The following is a 20,525-nucleotide window of genomic DNA, read 5'->3' as shown; positions in this document are numbered from 1 at the left end:
AAGCCAGCGGTATGAGGAGCCACAGAATGCGAGAGACGCAGACAGGGGATGACCGAATAATGTGGCGGGACAATGAGGAAAGCAGGAGCGCGTGCAAGAGAGCCCGAAGGAGAGAGACAGGAGCAGCAGTGGCAGCAGGGAGGGGGCAAAGACGGTGCTCCGGGTTGGAAGAAGCGAGCTTGAAAGCAAGTTCGGGTGCAAGCAGAGGAGGGGGAAGGGGGAAGCAGGCCAGACGAAGCGAGCCGGGAGGGAGCCGGAAGCAGCGGGCAGAAGCACGACAGGAGACGCAAAGACATGGGACAGCCGACGGATGCTCACCCCCCCGGAAGACAAAGGCGACAGTGAGGCCGCTGGAGCAGGGCCGAGCGGGAAACACAGGAGGCGGCGGATATGGCAGGCCGGGTGGGTGCGATGGATCAGAGAAGGCTTATCACCAGATGCATGCGAACGAGCGAGCCAGGAAGGACAGGAATTAAGACTGGAGTCTGTGGGGCCGCAGTGGGGGGGTGCTGTGGCAGCTGCGACACAGAACGGGGGTGGTTGCTGTTGCTGTTGCTGTGGCTGTTGCTGTTGCTGTTGCTGTTGCTGTTGTTGCTGTTGCTGTTGCTGTTGCTGTTGCTGTTGCTGTTGCTGTTGCTGTGGCTGTTGCTGTTGCTGTTGCTGTGGCTGTTGCTGTTGCTGTTGCTGTATCCCCTTCCATCCATTGGCAGCTGCCTGTGCGACGCCGAGCGTGCCCAACACACTTCCCCCCGCGCACACTGTCGCTGCAGGCCAGCCGGCATGATCGCATCCCTCCGGTCACACAGCACACAGCACCCACAGCCAACAATGCACAGCCAACAACCACAACGCACACACACACAGGGCGCCGCCCTTTCCCGTGCGACCGCTGCACCAATCGGCGTGTGCCGCCCAAAGGGCGACTGGTGCCAAGCGCCTGTGCGCCCTTTCTTGTGGCCACGCGCTGCGGAATGGGTGCGGCGAGGGACAGCGCCGGTGTCGGCGTTGATGTTGATGCGGGTGTTGAAGTTGATGTTGATGCCGGTGTTGAAGTTGATGTTGACGTTGAAGTTGATGTGGGTGCCGGAGTTGATGTGAGTGTCAGAGTTGATGTCGGCGGCCGCCCCGGTGCCGGGTGTCTCGCCATCAGGACCAGACTCGCCACCAATCGTCATTCACCCAGCCAGCACCATTCACCTGCAACCACCATTCACCCTGCAACCATCATCCATGTCCTATCGACCGCTTCTCACTCGCCACCGACGCTCCATCCACCACCGAGCCCTGCGGCCATGGGCCTTGCCCTGCCGTCGCCCATAACGCCGATCCAGCCCAGCATCGAACCACTCGGCGCACCCAGGGCCGCGCGACGCTGGTCTGTGCCCCTCACATGGTCCGCCCGCCTCGTCCACTCGTTTGCCCCGGCCGCCTTGGTTGGTTTCTCCTGGGCCAGGGCCGGCTCTGATTGCCGCTGCGTGGCGGCTGTCCGGGGCCACGGGGGGGGGCCTGGGCTGCCCGCTGAGATTTGCCAATCGCCCGGCTGTTGCTGGTGACCAGTTGTCAGCCACCGGCCACCGGCCCAGCTCTCCATGGTCCAGCATGACCGGCCACTGTGGAGCAGCATCACTCTGACACTTGTGGGCTCGGACAACCAGATCCCTTGGCCGAGCGGCGCCTTTCTTTCCTGACGATGTCTGGGCGCTGGGATGAGCCATATTCCGCGTTCCTTGACGGTAATCGAGGGCCGGAATGAGCCGCACACAAACCCGGTCGCATTCCGGGATTGACAGTCAGCGATCGCTATTTGACAGGTCTCGTGCAGACCTCGGATCGTCCCTCCGCTGCTGGATTGCACACAATTCCACACTGCAGCGCCTATCAACGTGGATGGCAGAGTGGATGGCAACGGAGGCGTGTATATTCATATCCAAAGAAAGCCAGTGTCGGCGATACAATCGCAGCGTTCTCGTTTTCTCTTCAGTTTGATGCAGTGCATTCAGCTCCTCAAGCGACTCCTGGCGTCGTGCCCCGCCCCCCGGCGCAGTTCTAGCTCCAGTCTTCTTCTTCGTCTTCTTCGTCTTCGTCGGAGGAGTCTGTCGCATCGCCCGAGCAATGGCACGTTAGCGAGCCATCGATATCATCGAGATCGTGCTGGATCCACCCTCTGCTTTCATAAACGGGCTCGATCCCATCCGCCATAGCCCAGGCCACACTTTCTCCCGTTTCCGCTTCGATAGAACCTACCTGCCATAACCTGGTTTCGGTTCTGCAGCGCGGCCTTCAGAATCGCTGCCAGATCACCCACGTCCTTGGCAGGTTCCGGGGCTGGTGCCGAGACCTGGCGGTCATGCACTGACCGTAGCTTGGTTCCTTGCTGGATGGCATCCAACAACTGGTTGCGCGAGTCTGGCGTAGACTCGCTCCTGGCAGTCCGCAGCACAGGCGTTGATGCGGATCCGCTTCGTTCGTCGCTGTCGGGTGCTCGAAGTGGTGGTCCAGGGGGAGGAGGCGGAGGAGGAGGGCCTCCTGCCGCTGGCAGTGGGGGAGGCGGTGGTGGCCCGGATGATCCTCGCGGAGGGAGTGCTGGGGCCGGGGGTGGGGCGGAGACTGGTGCTGGCGGTGCCGGCGGTGCTGGCTGGGAGCGCCCGGGAATCGGTGGTGGTCCTGCAGCCTCCCGCGCCGGAATAGGAGGTGGGGCTCGGCTTGCTGGAACTGGAGGCGGGCCGGCAGCCGGGGAAGCGTTCGACGACTGAGCCGTCCCTCTCGAAGGCGGAGGAGGAGGTGCTCCTCGCCGAGGAGCAGGCACTGGCGGAGCGGGTCGCTGAGGTGCAGGCGAGGCTGCAGCCACAGGAGGTGCTGCGAGAAACGCATCCCCAGAAAGCAACAGCCAAATTTACATCAGCAAACCGAGTTCAAGAAGCTCCCTTTCAAACGAAAGGTGTGGGTGGCAAACAGCGGCTTCACCCGGAAGGGGTTTGGCATAACTCGACATGGCTGACTGCAGCGCAGCAGTAAGGTGTGGGCAGGCGGATCACTCCCAGTCATATCGGCCCACCAAACTATCGACACATTTCGAGCGCAAGCGACGTTCTTCTCGTCGACACGAACGATACTGCGCCGCTATTGCCACTGCAAACCGACACCCGTCCCCAAGACGAAGACACACCTGGCGCGGCTCGGGTTGGCGGAGGAGGTGCTGTCGCAGTCTGGCTCTGGAGTGCAATTTCGTCGCCGTGCTCCTTCATGAACTTGTTGACTGCTTTCCTGATTTTTTTGTCTTCCCTGTACTGCTGCTCGGTGATGCCCGCCTTTTCAAACACAAGCTTCCATTCCTGAGGAATGTTTTGTGTCTGTGCCGGGCAAGGTCGCAAACAGAGATGGCCGGATTGAGTTCCAACGGGACCGACAGGCAAGTCCGGGCGATCATCCAAATCGCCCTCAAGACGCCCAAGCAAACGACTGCCCTGAAGCCGCCAATCCACCAGGACGAATGGCTATGGCCGCTTCGACACCCGAACCTCTGAACGCCTGCAAAGGGTGATACTCACCGTGAACCCCTTTTGCTTGTCGAATCCAACATGGGAAATATGCCTGAAGAGACGGCCAGATCAGCCAAAGTGTCGATGGATACATTGTTGAGCTGCAGACCTCGTCGAGGTTCCAATCTTGGATGCAGATGCCATATCGCGCCATCGTCCACACCCTCCGACTGGTCTGCACATACTCAAAGTTACTTGGGCCGCTAATCATTTCTTTGGTGACCTTTTGGGACTTGTTCTTGCCGCCTTTGCTGTCGTTCTTCTTGCCCATTGAAAAGAATCCACCGCCGCCGCTGTCCTTGGCCTGCTTGCTGAGGCTTTGGCTGCTATCGCTTCGATTAGGGGTGCTCATACTCTTGCTGATGGGAGCTTGTCCTGAGGAGGAACCAACATCCAAAAGCATGAGCCGCGATTGATATCGGACGCTACAAGAGGAGTTCGCATCGCTTAACCGTCTCCTCTGCCCAAACACCTTTCAATGGCAGCCCTTTCTGTTGCTCACCCGTCGGCGCGAGGTAGCCATCGTTCCTCGAAGCACCAGCGTTGGTCGTAGACAGCCGCTGTGGGGTCAGAGCCGGCGCTCCAAGCCGAGAGATTTCCACAGGCGGCGGATTCGATGGTACTGCAGGCGGGGGTGCTCTGCCTGTCGTTGAAGGGGCCCTTGCGACGGGCTGGGACGGCTTGTCCTCGTAATCCTTGAGCTGCACCTGCTTGAGGAACGTCTTGGCCTCGGATTCGTTTGCAAACGAGAGACCAACCATGCACTGGTGCTTGTCGCTGGGAAAGCTGTGGAAATACGGGCGATCCTCGAGATACTCGGCGTCGTCTTGAAGAGGCGTTTGCCACTGGATCTGTTGGCTCTGCCAGAAGCACGAGAATGCAGCGTGGGTTGGTTGGTTCGGGACAAGTGACTCGGAGCAGCATTTGCTACATCCACGAATACGACTGGCCCGAGCGCTTCCTGCTGGCGCTTGGTCCATCACAACTCTCACTGACTGCCGAGCATCGCTCTGATTGTGCAATTCCCTTTGCTCGTGCCTGAGCACTGTGCTGCTTGCACTTCTCAACCCCATCCATCCGTGCTCATCTCTGTCGGTCCTTCCTCCCCCAGCGTTACTCGTGCATCTCGCGCTTGTCTTTGCATCGGTAATTCTCATGCCCACCTCGACCGACATCACTTTGATGCTGCGGGATCCGTTCTCTCCACGGACCAGTATTGCTGCCCCGGTTATCTCGTATCGCCACTGCCCCGGGTTGCCTTTGGCCAGATAGACGCGTGCGGCGGCCTGGGTGAGAACCGACTCCCTGGAATCGACGGCTCGGCCGATGGCGGCTTCCTCTGCCTGCGAGAGCGACATCGTGGGCAATAGCGGGGCTCGTAGCTTCGAGTGGGGGGGGGTAAGAGAGGCGAGGGCGACGTCTCGAACGGACGGTTGGATTTTGGCCTTGGGAGCAATCGACGGACCTGCAGAAGCCAAACCGATGTGCTTGAGAGTCCGGCTGCAACTGGAATGGAGGGGCAGGCCCTGTTCCCGCTCTTTCCTCGAGCGATGTCGCTCGTTCGCCGAATGCAACGCTGCGGCTTCTCGGGTTCTGTCGATCTCGCTTTTGCGCTCCGTTGGGCGGCTTCAGTGACAATGTCCGTGATCGGTCGATTGTCGCAATGCCCCGGCAGGGCGGGGTCGTCTTCAGGGCGGCGACGGCCAATCCGTCACCAGCCCATGCCCGTATCAACCACACCATCCATTCGGAACACTCGCCACTGCCTTTGCCCTCGCCCCCACCATGCCGTCCGGCAAGATCGCAAAGCAACCCTCATCCAGGCGGCGCGCTGTCTTCAAGACCACCTCGAGGCGGGCCAAGATCGCTGCTGCTCTGGCTGCAGAGAGGGATCGCATCCGAGCGGCCAACCGAGTAAGCCAATCGGTGGCTTCCCGACGACCAAGCACCTCGCATCGTTGTCGACGGCTTCCCTCTGCCGATGACGGTCTATCCATTGCGCGACCCTTTGATGATCTGTCTCATGCATCCTGTCCTGTTGCAGCGGAGCGACTTTGTCGACATCTTGCCTGCGAGCAGCGCTTCCGTCCAGTTCTGCTTCTATTCGATCACAACTCTCCCCGCCAGTCTCCAGGACTGGGCGTTTGACCTTGTCTCGATCAACGTCAAGGATTTGTACGTTTTGCCGGCGCCGCTCTGTCTCTCATGCAGCATCGGTCCTTCACATGCCGGGCATCCCAAGATTCGTCCATCCGCAGCTGTACTCTCATGGCTCGCCCGGCTCGCCAGGCTAACGACATCCGTGCGGTCTCTACTGGACCAATCCCGTCCCAACCCCCCTGCTCCAGCTACGATCGCGATGGTCCCATGAGCTGGTCGGATGAGGGCAAGCGGGCCGAGATGTCCAGCAAGTCGTCCCGGTACCTCTTTGCCCTCGATCGCACCTCCCAGACCCCGCTCGGATTTGTCCACTTCCAATTCGTGATGGAGGACTGCACCGATGGCGGTCCGTATCTGCCTCAGCAGGCGGCCATCTACTGGTGAGATATTGCCCTGTGTCGTGGCGACAGGAGCATAGCGCAGGTTGGCGAGTGAGGGGACTGAATCTGGCGGCCAGCCGATCATGAGGATACGAATCGAATGCCGGCGGCCAGGCGATCATGAACTGTCGCAGCAACTCCTCACAACAACCCTTTGCCTTGGTTGGACGCCTGGACACAGCTACGAATTGCAGATCGCAGAGTCCCAGCAGGGCAAGGGCATCGGCCGCCAGCTACTGGACGCCATGGAGCACATCGGACGGGACACCGGAATGCGCAAGGCCATGCTGACGACGTTCAAGAGCAACGACCGGGCAACTCGGTTCTATGCTCATCTGGGGTAGGCCGATCATCGTATCCGGCGTGGAGCGCCTCCATCAGCAGCGAGAATGAGCCCGCCTCGGCATGAACGCAGTCGGGTCCACATCGATCCACTCTCTCACTTGCCCGTTCGTTTCGCCTCGGTTCAGATACGAAAGGGACGGCATCAGCCCCGACGATGCTTCCTATGAGATCATGTGCAAGCGTCTCTGTTCTTCTTCTGCATCTGAACAATGAACAACCCCTGCTTTGCATCTCTCTCTCTCGAAAGTGTCTTGTGGCAGGCACCACAACCTTCCCCCTGCTGATCGGGCTGCAATCATGCATGCTTCTGTGGTTTGCCACCATGAAGGCTCAGCTTGCTCAGGGTCGGAACGCCGCCGAGCCAGCCGGGCTTCTCAGTGCCCTTGTGTCGGCGAGGATCTCCATCGCGGGGCTTTCCGTCCCGGACAGTACTCTGTTCCTGGCTCGGCGGTGTTTTTTCGGCCTTGCGGCTCCTGCGCGGTGTGCCGTCCATGGCGCTTGGGATGTATGGCTGGGCATCTCGTTCAGCAGCCTTGGCAGCACCATCATGGACCGCCTCTCGTAAAAAGTCGAGCTTGTGTGGCTTGCTCTTGCTTTCCAGTGGAGTTGGGGGCTTTGTGTTGCTCTTGGCTGGCAGAGCGTCGGGTGTGGAGGAGTGCAGCCAGATCGAGGCATTCGATAGTCTTCCCAGCTTGGCCGGCTGTTTGGGACGCTGGCTGTTGGCTTCGATATCGCTTTCGTCAGGGAGTTTCTCGTCGAAGCGGGGAGGCATCTTGTCGGTATCGGCATGCATCGCCCCTTCTGCCTCGGATTCGGTTAGTTGGACCGAGTGGTCATTTGCGGACCCATCCTCGTCCCTGAATGGCTCATGGGCAGGTGGTAGTCGCTCAAGGATCTTGGGAGTATTCGTTTCGTCCTCGGTTGGCCCACGACTGGTACTCTCGTCGCTTGCATTCGCACTTTGCATGCTGTGACTGGAGTTGTCGGCATCGGCTTCATGCACATCGTTCTTCGGCTCGTGATCGACGACGCTGTGTGTGCTGGCATTGGTGTCGTGCGTATCGATGCTGGGATTTGCCTCCTGTGAGACAGCGCTTTTCGCAGGCTCTTTGCGCATTTTGGAAAACAAATTGGGCTTGAACCGTCTCGTGCTCGCAGGTGCAGGCGTCGATGGTGGGTGTTGCAGCGCAGGTGTTTCGGTGTGCTCCTGTTCCTGTGCTTGGCCTGTGCCGGCACTGTCCATTGCTAGAGCATGCTGAGAGTCATCGGCGGGACTATCACCAGAGCCCTTGGCAGATCCGCTGGCTACTGGCGACGCAGACGGGCTGTGAAAGTCATGGCCATACACTGCCTCATCACCGCCGCTGAGCTTGAGCGGGGTTTTGGCAGGATCCGATGGCACCGACAATCCTCCGAGCGTATCGTTGCCATGGCAGCCAAGATCGTCATCCTCGTCGGCACGGTCGCAGTGTTCCTCTGGAATGCCGTCGAGCGGGATGTCTGTATGCGGGAAACACGCCGGTATCTCTTGAGCAGCGCTGTCGTCGACCTGTTCCTCCGCAGCGGCAGCGCCAGTCTTTGCTTCCAGACTGTCATCCTCATCAAAGTTTGCTGGAGGCGGACTGAGGCTCCAGCCCAGTTCATTCAGGCGCTCCAAAGTCAATAGATCGTTTGAGAGAGAGATTCCCGACTGAAGCGACAGGTTGGATGGCGCTCGGATCGATCCGGGCAGCGAGTAGGCCAGGCGAAAGGGTAGATCGGGATATGGCGTCGTCTCCGAGAGTGTGCGCAGACTGCCTGGGTTGGGCTCATCGTCAGTTGGAAGCTCGCAAACCATGTCGGTGGACATGGACATGGTGCGCTGTCGCGGTCGGTGAATGTTGTTGTAGATCGACATTGCCGCAATCTTTCTATCCTTCTCCTGGATAGACCGAAACGGTGGTCAGACACAGACGACCGAGTCTCATGAGCCACCACCACTACCGGTCGAAGCTGCCCCCACCTCGCAGATTGCATGTTTGGAAAGCAACACCACAAACAGCCCTTGCCCGCTCGCGCTTGTCTCGCCACCCTGGTGTGTTGGGCTGCTTTATCGATCGCCGATGCCTCGAATGCAGTCAAATGCAACCGAATGCAGCCAAATGCCACCGAATGCAGTCAAATGCAACCGAATGCAGTCGCTCACCTGCACTTGCGCCGCGAGTTTTCCGCTCTCTTCTCTGAGTCGCTCGCACTCTTTCGCGAGCTTGCTGTATTTCGATCGGATTTCGCGCAGTTCCATGTTTCGAAGGTGCTCGGAGCTGGCAACCTTGCGCGTCAGCTCCTGGCAGTTTAGTAACGGGTTCGTGCATCCGTGGATTGCACCAGATAATGTGTCAGTTACTATCCAGTCTGAACTCAACGCCATCACGCAGCGGTGTTGTATCGCAAATCAATTCGGAGCCGAGGTAACAGTGTCAACTGGCCTTGGACACAGACGTGGCTCTCTAATACTGCGAAGGAGCAGCTCACCTCGACTTTGTTGTCACGAGCCTCGAGTTCATCTCGGAGTCGTTTGATGTGCTCCTGTAGTTTGTCGACGCCTTCGAGATTGCGTGCCTTGAGCAGCTCCTTGAGCTTAGCAACGATTTCTTGCAGGCGAACACTCTCCTCAGTCTGTGTCTGCGACCGCTTGTCTGCCGCAATCAGCTTTTCAATGTGGATCTTGCGCTCCACCTGACGGCACGTACAGTACATTGACCACATGGTGTGTATGGGAAGCATGAGATGCCACATGCTGCTCATTGACCGCCACCACAGCGAAGCGCAAGCTCGGTGTCTCGACATCTGCAGCCAGACCCACCTTGAGCACCCGCAGCTCGTCATGGAGCCCGCTGAGCACCGAGGGCAAGCCAGCTTGATCACGGTCCATCTTTTTGATGGCTTGGTTTTGACGCTGGTTGATCTGCAGTCGAAAGAAAGCGATGGGCTGTATCAGTGTCTCAAATGGCCAGCATAGATGCCGCAACAGGGTACAACAATGTGGAGTCATCGAGGTCATGAGGAGGAGACTCTGGCCACTCACAATCTTCATTGTCTTGCTTTCGTCCTCGAGTTTCTGCAGCCGGTCGCGGAAAAAGTCGACGAGATTGTTGAGACGCTGAATCTCGTCAATGTTGGCGATGATGCCGACCGTCGACGTTGTTGCCTGCTTGCGCTTCTTGGGCGGGTTGTGTGTTTTCTTTGGGCCTTGACCGTGGCTGCCGCTTCCTCTGGCAGGTTTCTCTTCAAGGTCACAGGTGCGGGACGCGAGCAGAAAAGTGAATTAGAGGGAATGAAGCCGTTTCTGAAAGCTTGGTGGAGGAGCCAGCGATTTCTCCTCCCCCAGTGCCAGATCCGGCCATGGCGGAGTGTCCAAGGGGAACAACGGCGGTCTGGACTCACTATTCTCACGAGAGACTCGCTTCCCAGACAGAGCATTCGGCCCTCCTGGATGCTTCGATGGCCCCGTGTTGGTGCGGCGCTCATGACCGGGCGGAGGTCGAAGGAGACTCGGCAGCACTCGTGGAGGAATATCGGGCGAGACCAGACAGTCCTGGGTGCCTGGGTGGCCCAAATCAATGTCTCGTCCGTCGTCGTGCTTGGGGGCGACTGAGACGCGGCCGCCATCTGCTTCGTAGATACACTCGCCGGCGCGGTCGACGATGGAGGACAGCATCGCCATGTTGTTGATTTTTCGTGACGAAGACGGCGAGTTTTTGTAAGAGTTGTCGACCCGGATGGGCAGGCCTGGGGTGGCTCGCTTGCTCGCCTCGATGTCGTAGCCGCGGTCAGAGCAGGCGAAGCCGAGCGGGCTTTGCGCGGCCGATCCAAACTCGGAGCTTCGAAAGGAGCCGTAGAGGCTGAATGAGAGCGATTCCATGAAGGCCGGGACCCGAGAGAGGCGCTTGCTGGTGCTGCCAACCGAATTGAGTGCTCGCTTTGCGTGCTGGACTTTTGCCCAGCGGGAAGCGCAAAACAGCGACCGACGATGAGGACCACTGGCGAGGAGGGGGGAGAGGGCCGAGCGGAATCTCCCCATGCATCAATCACTTCCCTGTCCGGCGAACGGATGTCCTCGATATTCGTGGCCCGGGGCTGCATGGCCCAGATTTCTCCCAGCCCGAACGTGGCCCAGATTGGCTGGCCAGACCGGGCATAGTATTCAAAGCCGCCGGCTTGAGAGTGGCAACCTGCCGCTTCGACGGACCTTCCAAAGGTGAACAAAGTGTCGTCCAGATATCATGCTTGAGGAAGAGCTGCGACCAGTGAGCAAGCTCGTCAATACTGTCTCGGTGAGATGCGGCCTCCTTGTGGCAGAAGCCAGCTCGCCTGTAGAGTCCTTGGAGGTTGACACAGACCCCGACACCTCCAATCAGGGTCACCGGCGCATCAAACAATGCCCTGTGCAGCTCAAAGACCCGGCCGCTGGACGGTGAGTGCTTCCCCTCGCCAAGGCCCCGCTGGCCTCGTCCCAATGCTGCTTTGATACGAACCTCCCAGAGAATTCGACCGCCACTACTTTACCATGTCTTCCAACCTCAGCGGACTCGCCAAGCGGCCCAGCACCACCATCGGGCACGATTCTCACACCGTGCTGACCGAGCCAATAGCGCCAGATTCAGGCTCGCATAAGCGATGCTCGACAACAGGACCATCAACTCGGCCTCCCGGAGACAGCGAGGCCGCTCGATGCAATATCCACGCCGGCGACTTGGTACTGGACAGCACCGCCAATGCGAATGCTCAGCCGACGGCGGCAGATGGACGGGGTAAGACAGTTTGACCATAAACCCACTCTCTTGGGGGCCTGTCAATGTCCAATGCATTCTCGCCGAGCGATCACTCTCACATCCTTGCATGGGCAAGCACAGCAGCACCGCCCGATAGCCCATGCAGTATTCGTTTTCCGATGGCCGTTTCCGTTTGTGGGCTCACGATTGTCATTCTGGATCGGCAGAAGCCACAAGGAATCATGAGCAACTTTCAAACCGTGTAAGTTGTCAGCACAGCATGAGGACCAGTGTATTCGATGCCAACCCACCTCCTTGCTATCTCCAGGCTAAGGCCGCAGCACGACCGCCGTTTCGAGTATTGGGCATCGGTGGCCCTCCTCCGTCGCAGCAGCTCGAAAGGCTCGACGGTCGTCGTGGCGAACGGGCAAATCATGCGAGCGACCAGCATCAGTCGCAGCTGACGATGCAGTCCACAACAGCAAGAACAGGGGATGTTGGGCAGCAGATACCACCGTTGATGTTGGGCGGCACAATGCAGTCGAGCAAACCAGGGCCCGACCCAGCTCGAGCAGGCAACTCCCCCGACAACCAGTCTCTGTCCCTTTCGCAGCGACCATCATCGAAAGCCTCCGGGCGCGAGTCACCTATATCAAATGCGACCGGGCCACATACATCGAATCGGAGCGAGGGCAGTGGCCTCGTGGGCAATGTGCCGCCCACTAGCGGTACAGCAATGGGCACCGAGCCGGATTCTCCAGAAGCACCATCGACGCCGACGCTGGAAGCCATTGAGAACGAGAACATACTCCTCCGGGAGCGCATCGATCGACTCAAGCGGCTTTCGGTCGAGGAGGATGACCTCGACGCAAACTCCAAGCGTGCTGAAGAGCAGCAAGTCGAGAGCCTGACTCGACAAGTCGCAGGCCATCGGCAGGAGATCGAGAAGCTCGAAACAGAGAACAAGGGGCTCAAGAACCTTGTTGCCCAACTCCAGAAGCGCATCGAGAGGGAGATTGAGCGGTCCAAAGCCATTCCAAAAGCCACCAACACAGTGCCAACAAGCCTCGAGGTAAACCAGTGCTGGTATTACAGCAACTCGGATGCTGTAGTTGCGGCTCGATGGGATGTAGAGTGAGGCAACGAATAGCCGATCGAGCAGGTTGCAGAGTTCGCACACGAACTCGGACGACGGATTCACCACATGTTCATCCGTGTGCTCTATCGCTGCTCTCCATCGTTTCCGAACCGTCTCTGTTATAGGCCAATCTGCATTTGCGATACCAGTTCAACAAAAAACTCGAACTCGAGCGGGAAAAGTACAAGCTTCTGCACGACCAGAACTCCGAGCTTATCTCCAAGATCAAGAAGCTCGAGCAAGAACGTCGGTGATCCTGACAGTCTGGATTGCATCAGACGCTTGTGCTGCTGCTCCACAATCACAGCGTCGTTGCTTTCGTCCTTGCTTTGGCCGTACACATGGGCTCTCGGTCTTTCTCATCAAACATGCCCATACTCGGCCTCCCCGATGCAGAGTGCCAGTGTTACTGACGATGCTTCGCTAAATTCATCCAGATTCGTTGTCGTTGACGAAGCAGGTCGCAAACGATGACGCCAAATTTGGGCTCAAGGTCAATGATGCGCTGCTGTGGAAAAACAAAGTCCGGGATATCGAGGAGGAGAAAAGACAGCTGGCGTATCAGCTAGAGCAATCCATGGGCCAGCTCGAGAAAGAGAACCGAGAGCGCAAGAAACTGCTGCGGGAGCTGGAGGACTCACGGCTCCAGTTTCAGCATCTGGCTCTGGGCGCACCTTTTGATCGCTTCAAGGGCAAACCTACGGCCAAGAAATCGCTCGAAGCTGCGGCACAGAACGGATGGGTGTCTTTGGAGAACATGTCCGAACACAGCCTTGCCGCTATTGAAAACGAGCCTCTGAAGAACTACGATGGGGGGAATACTCAACAACCAGCTGGTGCTTCATCGCTGTCGAGTTTATCGCTGTCTCAGTCGCGATGGTGAGTCGGTACTTTGATCCGTGTCGGCGGGTGCCATGCAGTGCGCCAAGGCGAGAGTCGGCATTTGGTTGCTGATCTGCTTGCCATCTGGAAGCGAGGCTTTGGGTCGACCTTGACGCCTGGGTCTCTTGTTGGGCGTTTGATACTGCCTGCTGGGACTGGTCTCCGCGATTGTAATTCAGTACCCATTGTCTCCCCTCAAGCTCCGAGCCGGCTGACACCGATGCATTCGGGAAGCTTGATGCTGTGGCAGGCATGCAAGATGCAAGGTAGGCGGTCTGCCCCGCTGCAGTCACATCAAGTGCATCCGGCGCTGGCTCGGCTTGGCCAGGAGCTCCCCGTTCACAATGTTCTGCGTTGCAGTGTCTTGCTCGCCAGCCGTAGACCATCCGAAATCCCCCTCCTGATAGGCAAGAGCTCGTCCAGAGTGAGCCTTTCCAAATCCACATCAACAAGCCATCTGCCAGGCCCGCTTCCGCTCAGCCACTCATCATCCAAGATTCTGCGGCTATCGGGGTCGACCACTTCGCTGATCCCGGTTTCACTAGCACACAAGAACTCACTCGTACAGTCTCAAAGTCAGGCGGGTTTAGAGAGCTTCCAGCCCGCGAGCCGTCCGCCCGTGCTCCCAGACCAAAGCCTCGCGGCCACATCCAAAGACCAGCGGGCATCGAAGCCGGGGTCCAAGGGAGATGAACCAGCTATTCTGATGACCAAGTCGACAGAAACCGATCCTGATTTCCGGCCAGACAAGCCAAGATCGGCTGGGAAGACGGCTGCCAGACCATCAAAACGCCAAAGATCGTTTGGTCAGCTCCCTAAGGATTCGCCCCGACAGTCCAAAGTATCTCCATCTCATCAGACAAGAGGATCGCGGACGAGCCTGATACAACGACGCAAAGCAAGCGAGGGTACAGTTATGCGAAATGGCACTCAAAAGCCAAGTAATCCACCAAAGCATGAAGACAAGAGCGTCTCGGCAGCCATAGCCGCTGCCCACCCCGACGTCGGTCCGCTGGTTGATTCGAAACTGGATCTGTCCGTGCCTGAGCCGTGCCCCAAAAACAGCGCCGAGCCTGGTGATGATGTAGCTGAGTCCATTCGAAATATCGAGCCAGACAAATCGGTCGAGCAAGGAAAGCCAAAGATTCCAAAGGAGCAGAGTGACAATAGGGCAATCGCGCAAGCCAAGGGTGCTGAATCTACGGCAGCTTCCAAGAACAAATCAAAGATCAATCCCCGCAAGCCTCGCCCCCTGCAGAAAGACGACGCCAATGTCTCCGCGCAGTCAATCATGGATGACACCCAGATTCGAGCCGCCAAGGTGCAGCTCGAGTATGATCTATGGGTGGCCAAGAAGATCAAAGAGTCTGCTGGGACAGCCGAGGGAGCTTCTACTGTGGCGGCATCGGGGACAAGAGCGAGCGGGGAAGCTGACCAAGGCTGAGTGCCTTGTCGAGTCACTGGAATGTGCCGCAAGGCATCTGCTCGGTACTTTGCGTTGACATAAATCTATGATTTGATATTGGCGAGTGCCGTGGGATCCATCGCGCTGGACACAGGCAAATGGGACAGCCGGTTCCACTTTGAATATTCGATGGTGTGAGAAGGCAACGTCCTTACAACTGCGGGCAAAGAGCATCTTCGCTGGAAACAATGCTCGTCGAGAATGGGTTGCTACGACCCATCAAGCGAGCCAGCTTCCTCTGGTTGTGGTCATGAAATCAGCCCAACATACGTCATCCACGCATTGTCTGCTTCGGCTCTCTCGATACATTGCACTGATCCGCTGTCGTGATTGGGGCGCCCGCTTTTCCCTCTCTCCCAACGATTTCGACCTTTTCCAGCCATCACTCTCGCTTTGCTCATCTCTCGCCCGCCCCTGGCACGAAGCAGCCGCCATTACGACTCGAATACTTGGCCATCGCGTCTCTGAGCCTGGACCATCGCCATGGACACCACCGAAGCACCATCGACAGAGACCCAGCCTGCGTCTTCTGCAGAAGCCGCGACCCCATTCCTTGGCTTTCATGACCAGCTGAAGGCCGTCGCCGCTGAATGCGAGGCCAACTACGCCGCCATTCGTTCGGACCGTGACAAATATGTCGAAGTATTTGGTCGCGCCCGCTCCCAGGCCGAACAGATCCTGCTCGACATTGCCAAGCGGCTCGATGCGTCCACGCTGGCCCTCCAGCAGGCCATGGATCGGCAGAGCAAGGCCATCGATCGCATCAGCAAGGGTGCAAACCTCGTGAGCAAGGTGAGCCAACTGAACGCGGCACATCAGTGTCGCCAGCATTGCAATCCGCAACGCTTGATCATCCGGCCGATTCGCCCACTGATTGTGGCTACTCCAGCGATTCGAGACCGAGCTGGATCTGTTGGCACACCAGCAGATTTTTTCCAAAAGTCAGCCCTCCGAACCCAAGCTCGCGGACAGGAAGAGAGTCTTGGGTCGAAACGGTAAGGTTGGCTCTATTGCAGGCGAATGTTCGTCCCTGTCGCCATTTCTGCAACTCAGTTCTCACGCCGTTATCCCACGCACTCACGCATCCCTTCGTGCTGCGGCCTCGACCGCTCCACCTCGGCTGCGTTAGATACTTTCCCATACGCTTTCCAGCCCCCGAACTTGCGCACCGACCTTGAGTGTCTCGGCCCCATCGCTTCGGCAACAGAGGAATCAGCGCCGAGAGACGGCACGCCCCATCCGTGGGCCCAACAGAGTTCTCCTGGAGCTCGACGGTCCTCCTTTGGCAGTGGCGGGACCGCCCCTCTCAGCGCAATGCTGCGGCCGCACCACTTTGGTCCCGCTCGTGACGATGCGTTTGGCAACGCAGCCGATGCTTCTCGTCCGCATATTCGGGACGGAGTGCCGAGCTCTGTCGCCATCTCCAACACCGGCTGGATCGATTTATTGATGAGCAACCTGGCCGATCCGATGCCCATCGCCCAAGCGGCATCTTCTGGTAATTGCGAGAGCGATGTACTATCGAGATCCTTCCCCGCCGCAGCCGCGTCGTTGGGGTTGAGGTGTAATTGACTGACTGCCCCCTTTGCTGCGACTGCATCCCATCTGCAGGCTTCGTGCCTGAAACACCGCTGATTATCTCGTCGCCACTGGCGACAGAAGGCTCGTCCTTTCAGCCGCCCGGCACGCTTCAAGCATCATCAACTCGATCCAGCGTTTCCCCCACAGCCCCGTGGGCCTCTCGGTCGCCGAGTGTTACCGGTCCAGGTATCTTAATTGCACATCACGCACAACGTCTGCCGATCGTATTCTCATCACCATCGATCTGTCTCCTCGTCGTAAAACCGCTGCTAATGGCCCACATTCATTCCTCTGCAGCGGTATCGTCGCCTCTGCAAGCACAAGCTTTCCCTGCTCCTGCAGCTACGCCCCCTCCACCTCCTCTCCCGTCGGCTGGCACAAGTGTCGGTGCTCCTGCTCCACCTGCTCCACCTGCTCCTGTCGCTGCTCCTCCGCCACCGGCACTGCCTCCAGCCGCATCGCCTCTGTCGGTCTCCCCGGCACCTCCTTCCGCTGGACCCTCAGCACCTCCCCCTCCTCCTCCTCCTCTTGCTGCTATGGCGCCAAGGTCTCCAACAACAGGAACAGCATCAGCACCAGCACCCGCATCGGTTCCACCGCCTCCACCACCGCCATCGAGCTCGGCCCCGGCCCCACCACCAGCCCCGCCAGCCGCTCCCCCTGGCCCAAGCAAGGCTGCGCCTCCGCCACCCCCTCTCGCTCCTGCAGCAAAGTCGGCCCCGGCCCCACCCCCTGCGCCTCCGACCATATCCGCTGGTCAAGCAAAAGCCCCAGCTGCAGGGCCGCCTCCTCCACCGATTCCTCCACTAGCCCCAAAGACAGGCTCTGGTGCGACCATACCTCAGACTCGTATCCGCTGGTGCATCCGAGTCACTCCTCGATCGAGACCGGCGAACTAACTCTCTTGTATTCGTATCACGGATATGCAGGACCCCCACCACCGCCTCCACCAGGGCCCGCTGTGTCAGGAGGCGGTAAGGAACAGCCGTCGATTTGCCGACTAACCCCTAGGCTACTCTGGTTGCCTCGTATCAGTACACATGCATGTCCGCCGACGACCGTGACATCACTCAATGCCGAGACATACTGTCTTGTCAGACCATCGCTTTACTGATACAAGTCAACATATACCCGCTTATACCAGTCCCGCCGCCTCCGCCGCCTTTGTCCCGCGCCCTGTCTGGCGGTAGGTCGATGTGGGTCGTATCTGCAGTCTGGTCTTGTGCACTGCGCTTCTGGATATCCGTAGCCATGCCGATGCCTGTTAGTAATTCCACTGGACAGGCCCGCCACCACCACCACCACCTTCACTTGGCAGCGCTGGTAGGCCCATCTTGTGGTGACTAGTACGCAGGACCGCCCAATGCCGAATATATACTAACGCAGCGACATCGACTCGTCTAGCTCCGGCTCCAGCTCCTCCAGCTCCTCCAGCCCCTCCGGGCGAAGGTACAAGTCGCTGAGCCAACGATAGGAGAGACGGCTCTCTCCAGTCTGCTTCACATGTGACTGATAGATTTCGCTTGCTCAGACGGCGATCAGGGCGGATCGTCTCTCAATTCACAGCTTCAGAACGCTTTGAAGAAAAAGAAAGAAGGTCAGTTGGCCGTCCGTGCCCAAAGTTTGGTTGATCTTGCCCTCTGACATTTGATGATCTGTACAGGCTCGAGGGTCGATGTTGGTGCCGCTCCGCCTCCACCCAGCTCTGCAGCTGCTGGCGGCGGAGGAATCACACTCCAGGAGCAGCTTCTCATGGCCGCCAAGAAGCGATCTGAGAAGAAAATCGAAATCGAGGGTGGGATATAGCTTGAGCCCTCACTCGTGATTGCCTGCTATTGGGAGAATTGGCCATTGGTGTTCCGAGTCTGACTGTGCTCCTGACTCTGGTGTGGTCAGCAGAGCCTGCAAAGAGCGCACCCAGTCCGGCAGCTGCGAAGGCACCTCCTTCCGAAGATGAGGGCGCAGGTCTATCGTTCCAAGATCAGCTCAAGCTCAAACTCAAGAAGCGAGCCGAGAGTAAGTCGTGGTGCATGTGCATCATCGTCCCCTCACCGAAGGATATTCAGCGAGGCGGGGCACTCTCTTGTGGCTGACACTGCCCACTCCATTCCCGACGACGTACCAGAGGCCGATTCAGAGACACCTTCCCCTGCCGCTGCTTCGCCTTCAAAGCCCGAGCCGGCGCCCGCCATGGACTTTCAGTCAGCGCTCAAGGCAAAGCTCAGCGCAAGAAAGGAGGGTGAGTATCGGACAGCCCCGACATGCAGCATCTTTTACTTTGCCCATGCCACATCTGACTACCAAAGTGTCCTGCACAGGCATCGCCAGCCCATCAAGCCCGAGTTTGCCCTCGCCTGCGAAATCCGAGGCGGCGGCTGTGGCCGGTAAGTGGTCTCACTTTCCATGGCATCGAGGGCGTTTAGGCAGACACATCAAAATCACTTCCTGCGGCTGATGTCTCTGCTCGCGCCTGCTTTCCACCGGTCCTCTGCGCTCAGCTCCACTGTCCTTCAAAGAGAAGCTGGAGCTGGCCAAATCCCAGGCACAGGCTCAGGGCCAGACCGGCTCTGTGCCGAAGCTCAAGGGACCGGGTCTCAGCCCAGCTCGAAGCTCGACCGCCCCCAGCCCTGTGAGGACTCCGGCCAAGAGCCCCAGCACCAGCAGCATGAACCGCCTTAGTTCCGCTAGCACTGGCCCGGTTGCCTCGGAAGGTACCCCGCCGCCGGTTCCGGGCCAAGCTCCAACGCTCCCTCCGATTCCGGATACCCCTCCTCCTCCGCGTAAGTTGCATGGATTGCTCGGGCCTTTGCATGTCAAACATGTCTGCCGCGGATCCAACAAGGCAGTGTGACTTACTTTGGCCCAACCCAACCCAAACTCCTCCCCTGGAACATGCGCATCAACAGCTCCCGTCAAAGTGTTTGCTCGTGCACTCGCTGATTATACGCCAGCCGGCGAGGGACAGCTCAAGCTCATCCAGGGCGCTAACTACCGTGTGCTCATCCACGACTACGGAAAGGGGTGGACCTATGGCGAAACCGAGGACGGAACGGCGGCAGGAATCTTTCCGCAATCGTTCATCCAGCTGCTCTAGATGCCGTAAACGATCCGGACACGACATGCGTTTCTGTTGGAGCCAGAATGGAGTGGGGTGCGGGACGGCCGTGTGGCTACAACTGTTTCTACAGGCTTCGAAAATGAAACATACATCTGTCATCCTCCGGAGCCGATGGTGCGCTTGCATCCCAGAAATGCCAGCACCAGCACCAGCGAGCTGGAGAGCCGGGCTGGGGATGTTGAGGAGTCGCCGATGCGGGTCACTGGGCCAAAACGAGGGCCAAACCCGCTGGCGCTCGATTTCCACCTTCGTCCCAGGGTGCGTCTGATCTCGCACATCCAGCAAAGTCTGCATCGACATACGTCTCCAGCGTCGATAGCCGTCCGGGCCGCTCACGTATCAGCCCGCCCTCTTGCTGCGACCCCAGACGACATGCTTCTGTCCAAATGACGGACAATCACGAGCAAGCTCCGCTATGGCGGCATCCTATCGTTCCGATTCCAACAGCGACCGACCCGCCTGCACGGCAGGAGGGCTGGCTCGGCAAGGTACCCTCATATCGACGCAGCCACAGATGGCTGCATCAATATGGCTATTTCATTCGTGTCTTGTCCATGCATCGGACCAGCCTGTACCGCCGATGTCCCTCATGGCCCGCTCGTCCTGGCTGACCCAACCAGTTTTGTGCCTCACCAGATCTGGTCGAGAATGTGGGCCGGCCCCGACGATCCCCCAGCCGAGCCCGCAATGCTGTGTCGCTGCCATCTGCAGCTCAGCGGCACCGGGCCCTGTCGTCGGCCAACTATGGCGGATGCCTCCACACAAATCGGCGACAGCAGCAGCAGCAGCAACAACGATTCGCTGTCCCCACCAACCCGGAGCACCTGGAAGCGGAAAGCTGTCAGCGAGATCGTTAGGGAGATCGAGGGCTTTTCCCAGCGACCCGTCAAGATGGCTCGGTAAGCTTGCTCGAACGCAAGCCCAGCCCGATCCCCCCCTTGCCGCTCGTACTAAACCCTGTTCATGTACAGCCTGGACAGTACTCGGATGCCTGCACGCCGACCGTCGATGCAATCGCACGAGCAGAGACATGGACTCAGTAAGTGTCTGTTAGGCCCAGCACTGCACCTCAGGTCTCTTGAATCTGGGACGATATGCAGCTTATCCGAGCAAGGACAGCAGCAGCAGTACCACCACATCGGTGCTCTCCCAACAACGATACCCTG

The 20,525-nt window shown here is 58.7% G+C and overlaps 5 protein-coding genes across 5 annotated transcripts; 3 read left to right on the top strand and 2 right to left on the bottom strand.

Annotated features, from left to right (window-relative positions):
- Positions 1 to 1,854: 1,854 nt before the first annotated feature.
- BJ171DRAFT_625502 (uncharacterized protein) lies at positions 1,855 to 4,897 on the bottom strand (the record flags this gene model as incomplete). Its single annotated transcript, XM_053115509.1, has 7 exons — positions 1,855 to 2,093; positions 2,245 to 2,532; positions 3,167 to 3,350; positions 3,549 to 3,591; positions 3,725 to 3,914; positions 4,042 to 4,399; positions 4,703 to 4,897. 7 exons carry the CDS (start codon positions 4,895 to 4,897, stop codon positions 2,047 to 2,049), a joined length of 1,305 nt encoding a protein of 434 aa, XP_052965158.1. The 3' UTR covers positions 1,855 to 2,046.
- A 990-nt stretch (positions 4,898 to 5,887) lies between these two features.
- BJ171DRAFT_511726 (acyl-CoA N-acyltransferase) lies at positions 5,888 to 6,654 on the top strand. The gene is made up of 2 exons (XM_053111621.1): positions 5,888 to 6,079; positions 6,261 to 6,654. The coding sequence occupies exons 1-2, from the start codon at positions 5,907 to 5,909 to the stop codon at positions 6,421 to 6,423; spliced, it is 336 nt and encodes a 111-aa protein (XP_052965157.1). The 5' UTR covers positions 5,888 to 5,906; the 3' UTR covers positions 6,424 to 6,654.
- On the bottom strand, positions 6,655 to 9,909 carry BJ171DRAFT_511724 (ciliary protein causing Leber congenital amaurosis disease-domain-containing protein). The gene is made up of 6 exons (XM_053111620.1): positions 9,848 to 9,909; positions 9,489 to 9,688; positions 9,267 to 9,368; positions 8,936 to 9,139; positions 8,610 to 8,747; positions 6,655 to 8,345 (listed from the first exon to the last, which is right to left on the bottom strand). Exons 2-6 carry the CDS (start codon positions 9,495 to 9,497, stop codon positions 6,720 to 6,722), a joined length of 2,079 nt encoding a protein of 692 aa, XP_052965156.1. The 5' UTR covers positions 9,498 to 9,688; positions 9,848 to 9,909; the 3' UTR covers positions 6,655 to 6,719.
- A 1,446-nt stretch (positions 9,910 to 11,355) lies between these two features.
- BJ171DRAFT_511720 (uncharacterized protein) lies at positions 11,356 to 14,738 on the top strand. Its single transcript, XM_053111619.1, has 6 exons — positions 11,356 to 11,390; positions 11,487 to 12,247; positions 12,439 to 12,559; positions 12,751 to 13,192; positions 13,396 to 13,461; positions 13,556 to 14,738. Exons 2-6 carry the CDS (start codon positions 11,642 to 11,644, stop codon positions 14,637 to 14,639), a joined length of 2,319 nt encoding a protein of 772 aa, XP_052965155.1. The 5' UTR covers positions 11,356 to 11,390; positions 11,487 to 11,641; the 3' UTR covers positions 14,640 to 14,738.
- A 3,750-nt stretch (positions 14,739 to 18,488) lies between these two features.
- Positions 18,489 to 19,528, top strand: BJ171DRAFT_511713 (uncharacterized protein). Its single transcript, XM_053111618.1, has 3 exons — positions 18,489 to 18,625; positions 18,740 to 19,021; positions 19,148 to 19,528. The coding sequence occupies exons 1-3, from the start codon at positions 18,526 to 18,528 to the stop codon at positions 19,333 to 19,335; spliced, it is 570 nt and encodes a 189-aa protein (XP_052965154.1). The 5' UTR covers positions 18,489 to 18,525; the 3' UTR covers positions 19,336 to 19,528.
- Positions 19,529 to 20,525: the final 997 nt, after the last annotated feature.

Source organism: Polychytrium aggregatum (assembly GCF_025602895.1).
Source record: "Polychytrium aggregatum strain JEL109 chromosome Unknown BJ171scaffold_27, whole genome shotgun sequence".
Lineage (NCBI taxonomy): Eukaryota > Fungi > Chytridiomycota > Chytridiomycetes > Polychytriales > Polychytrium > Polychytrium aggregatum.
This window is presented reverse-complemented; position numbering and strand designations above follow the sequence as displayed.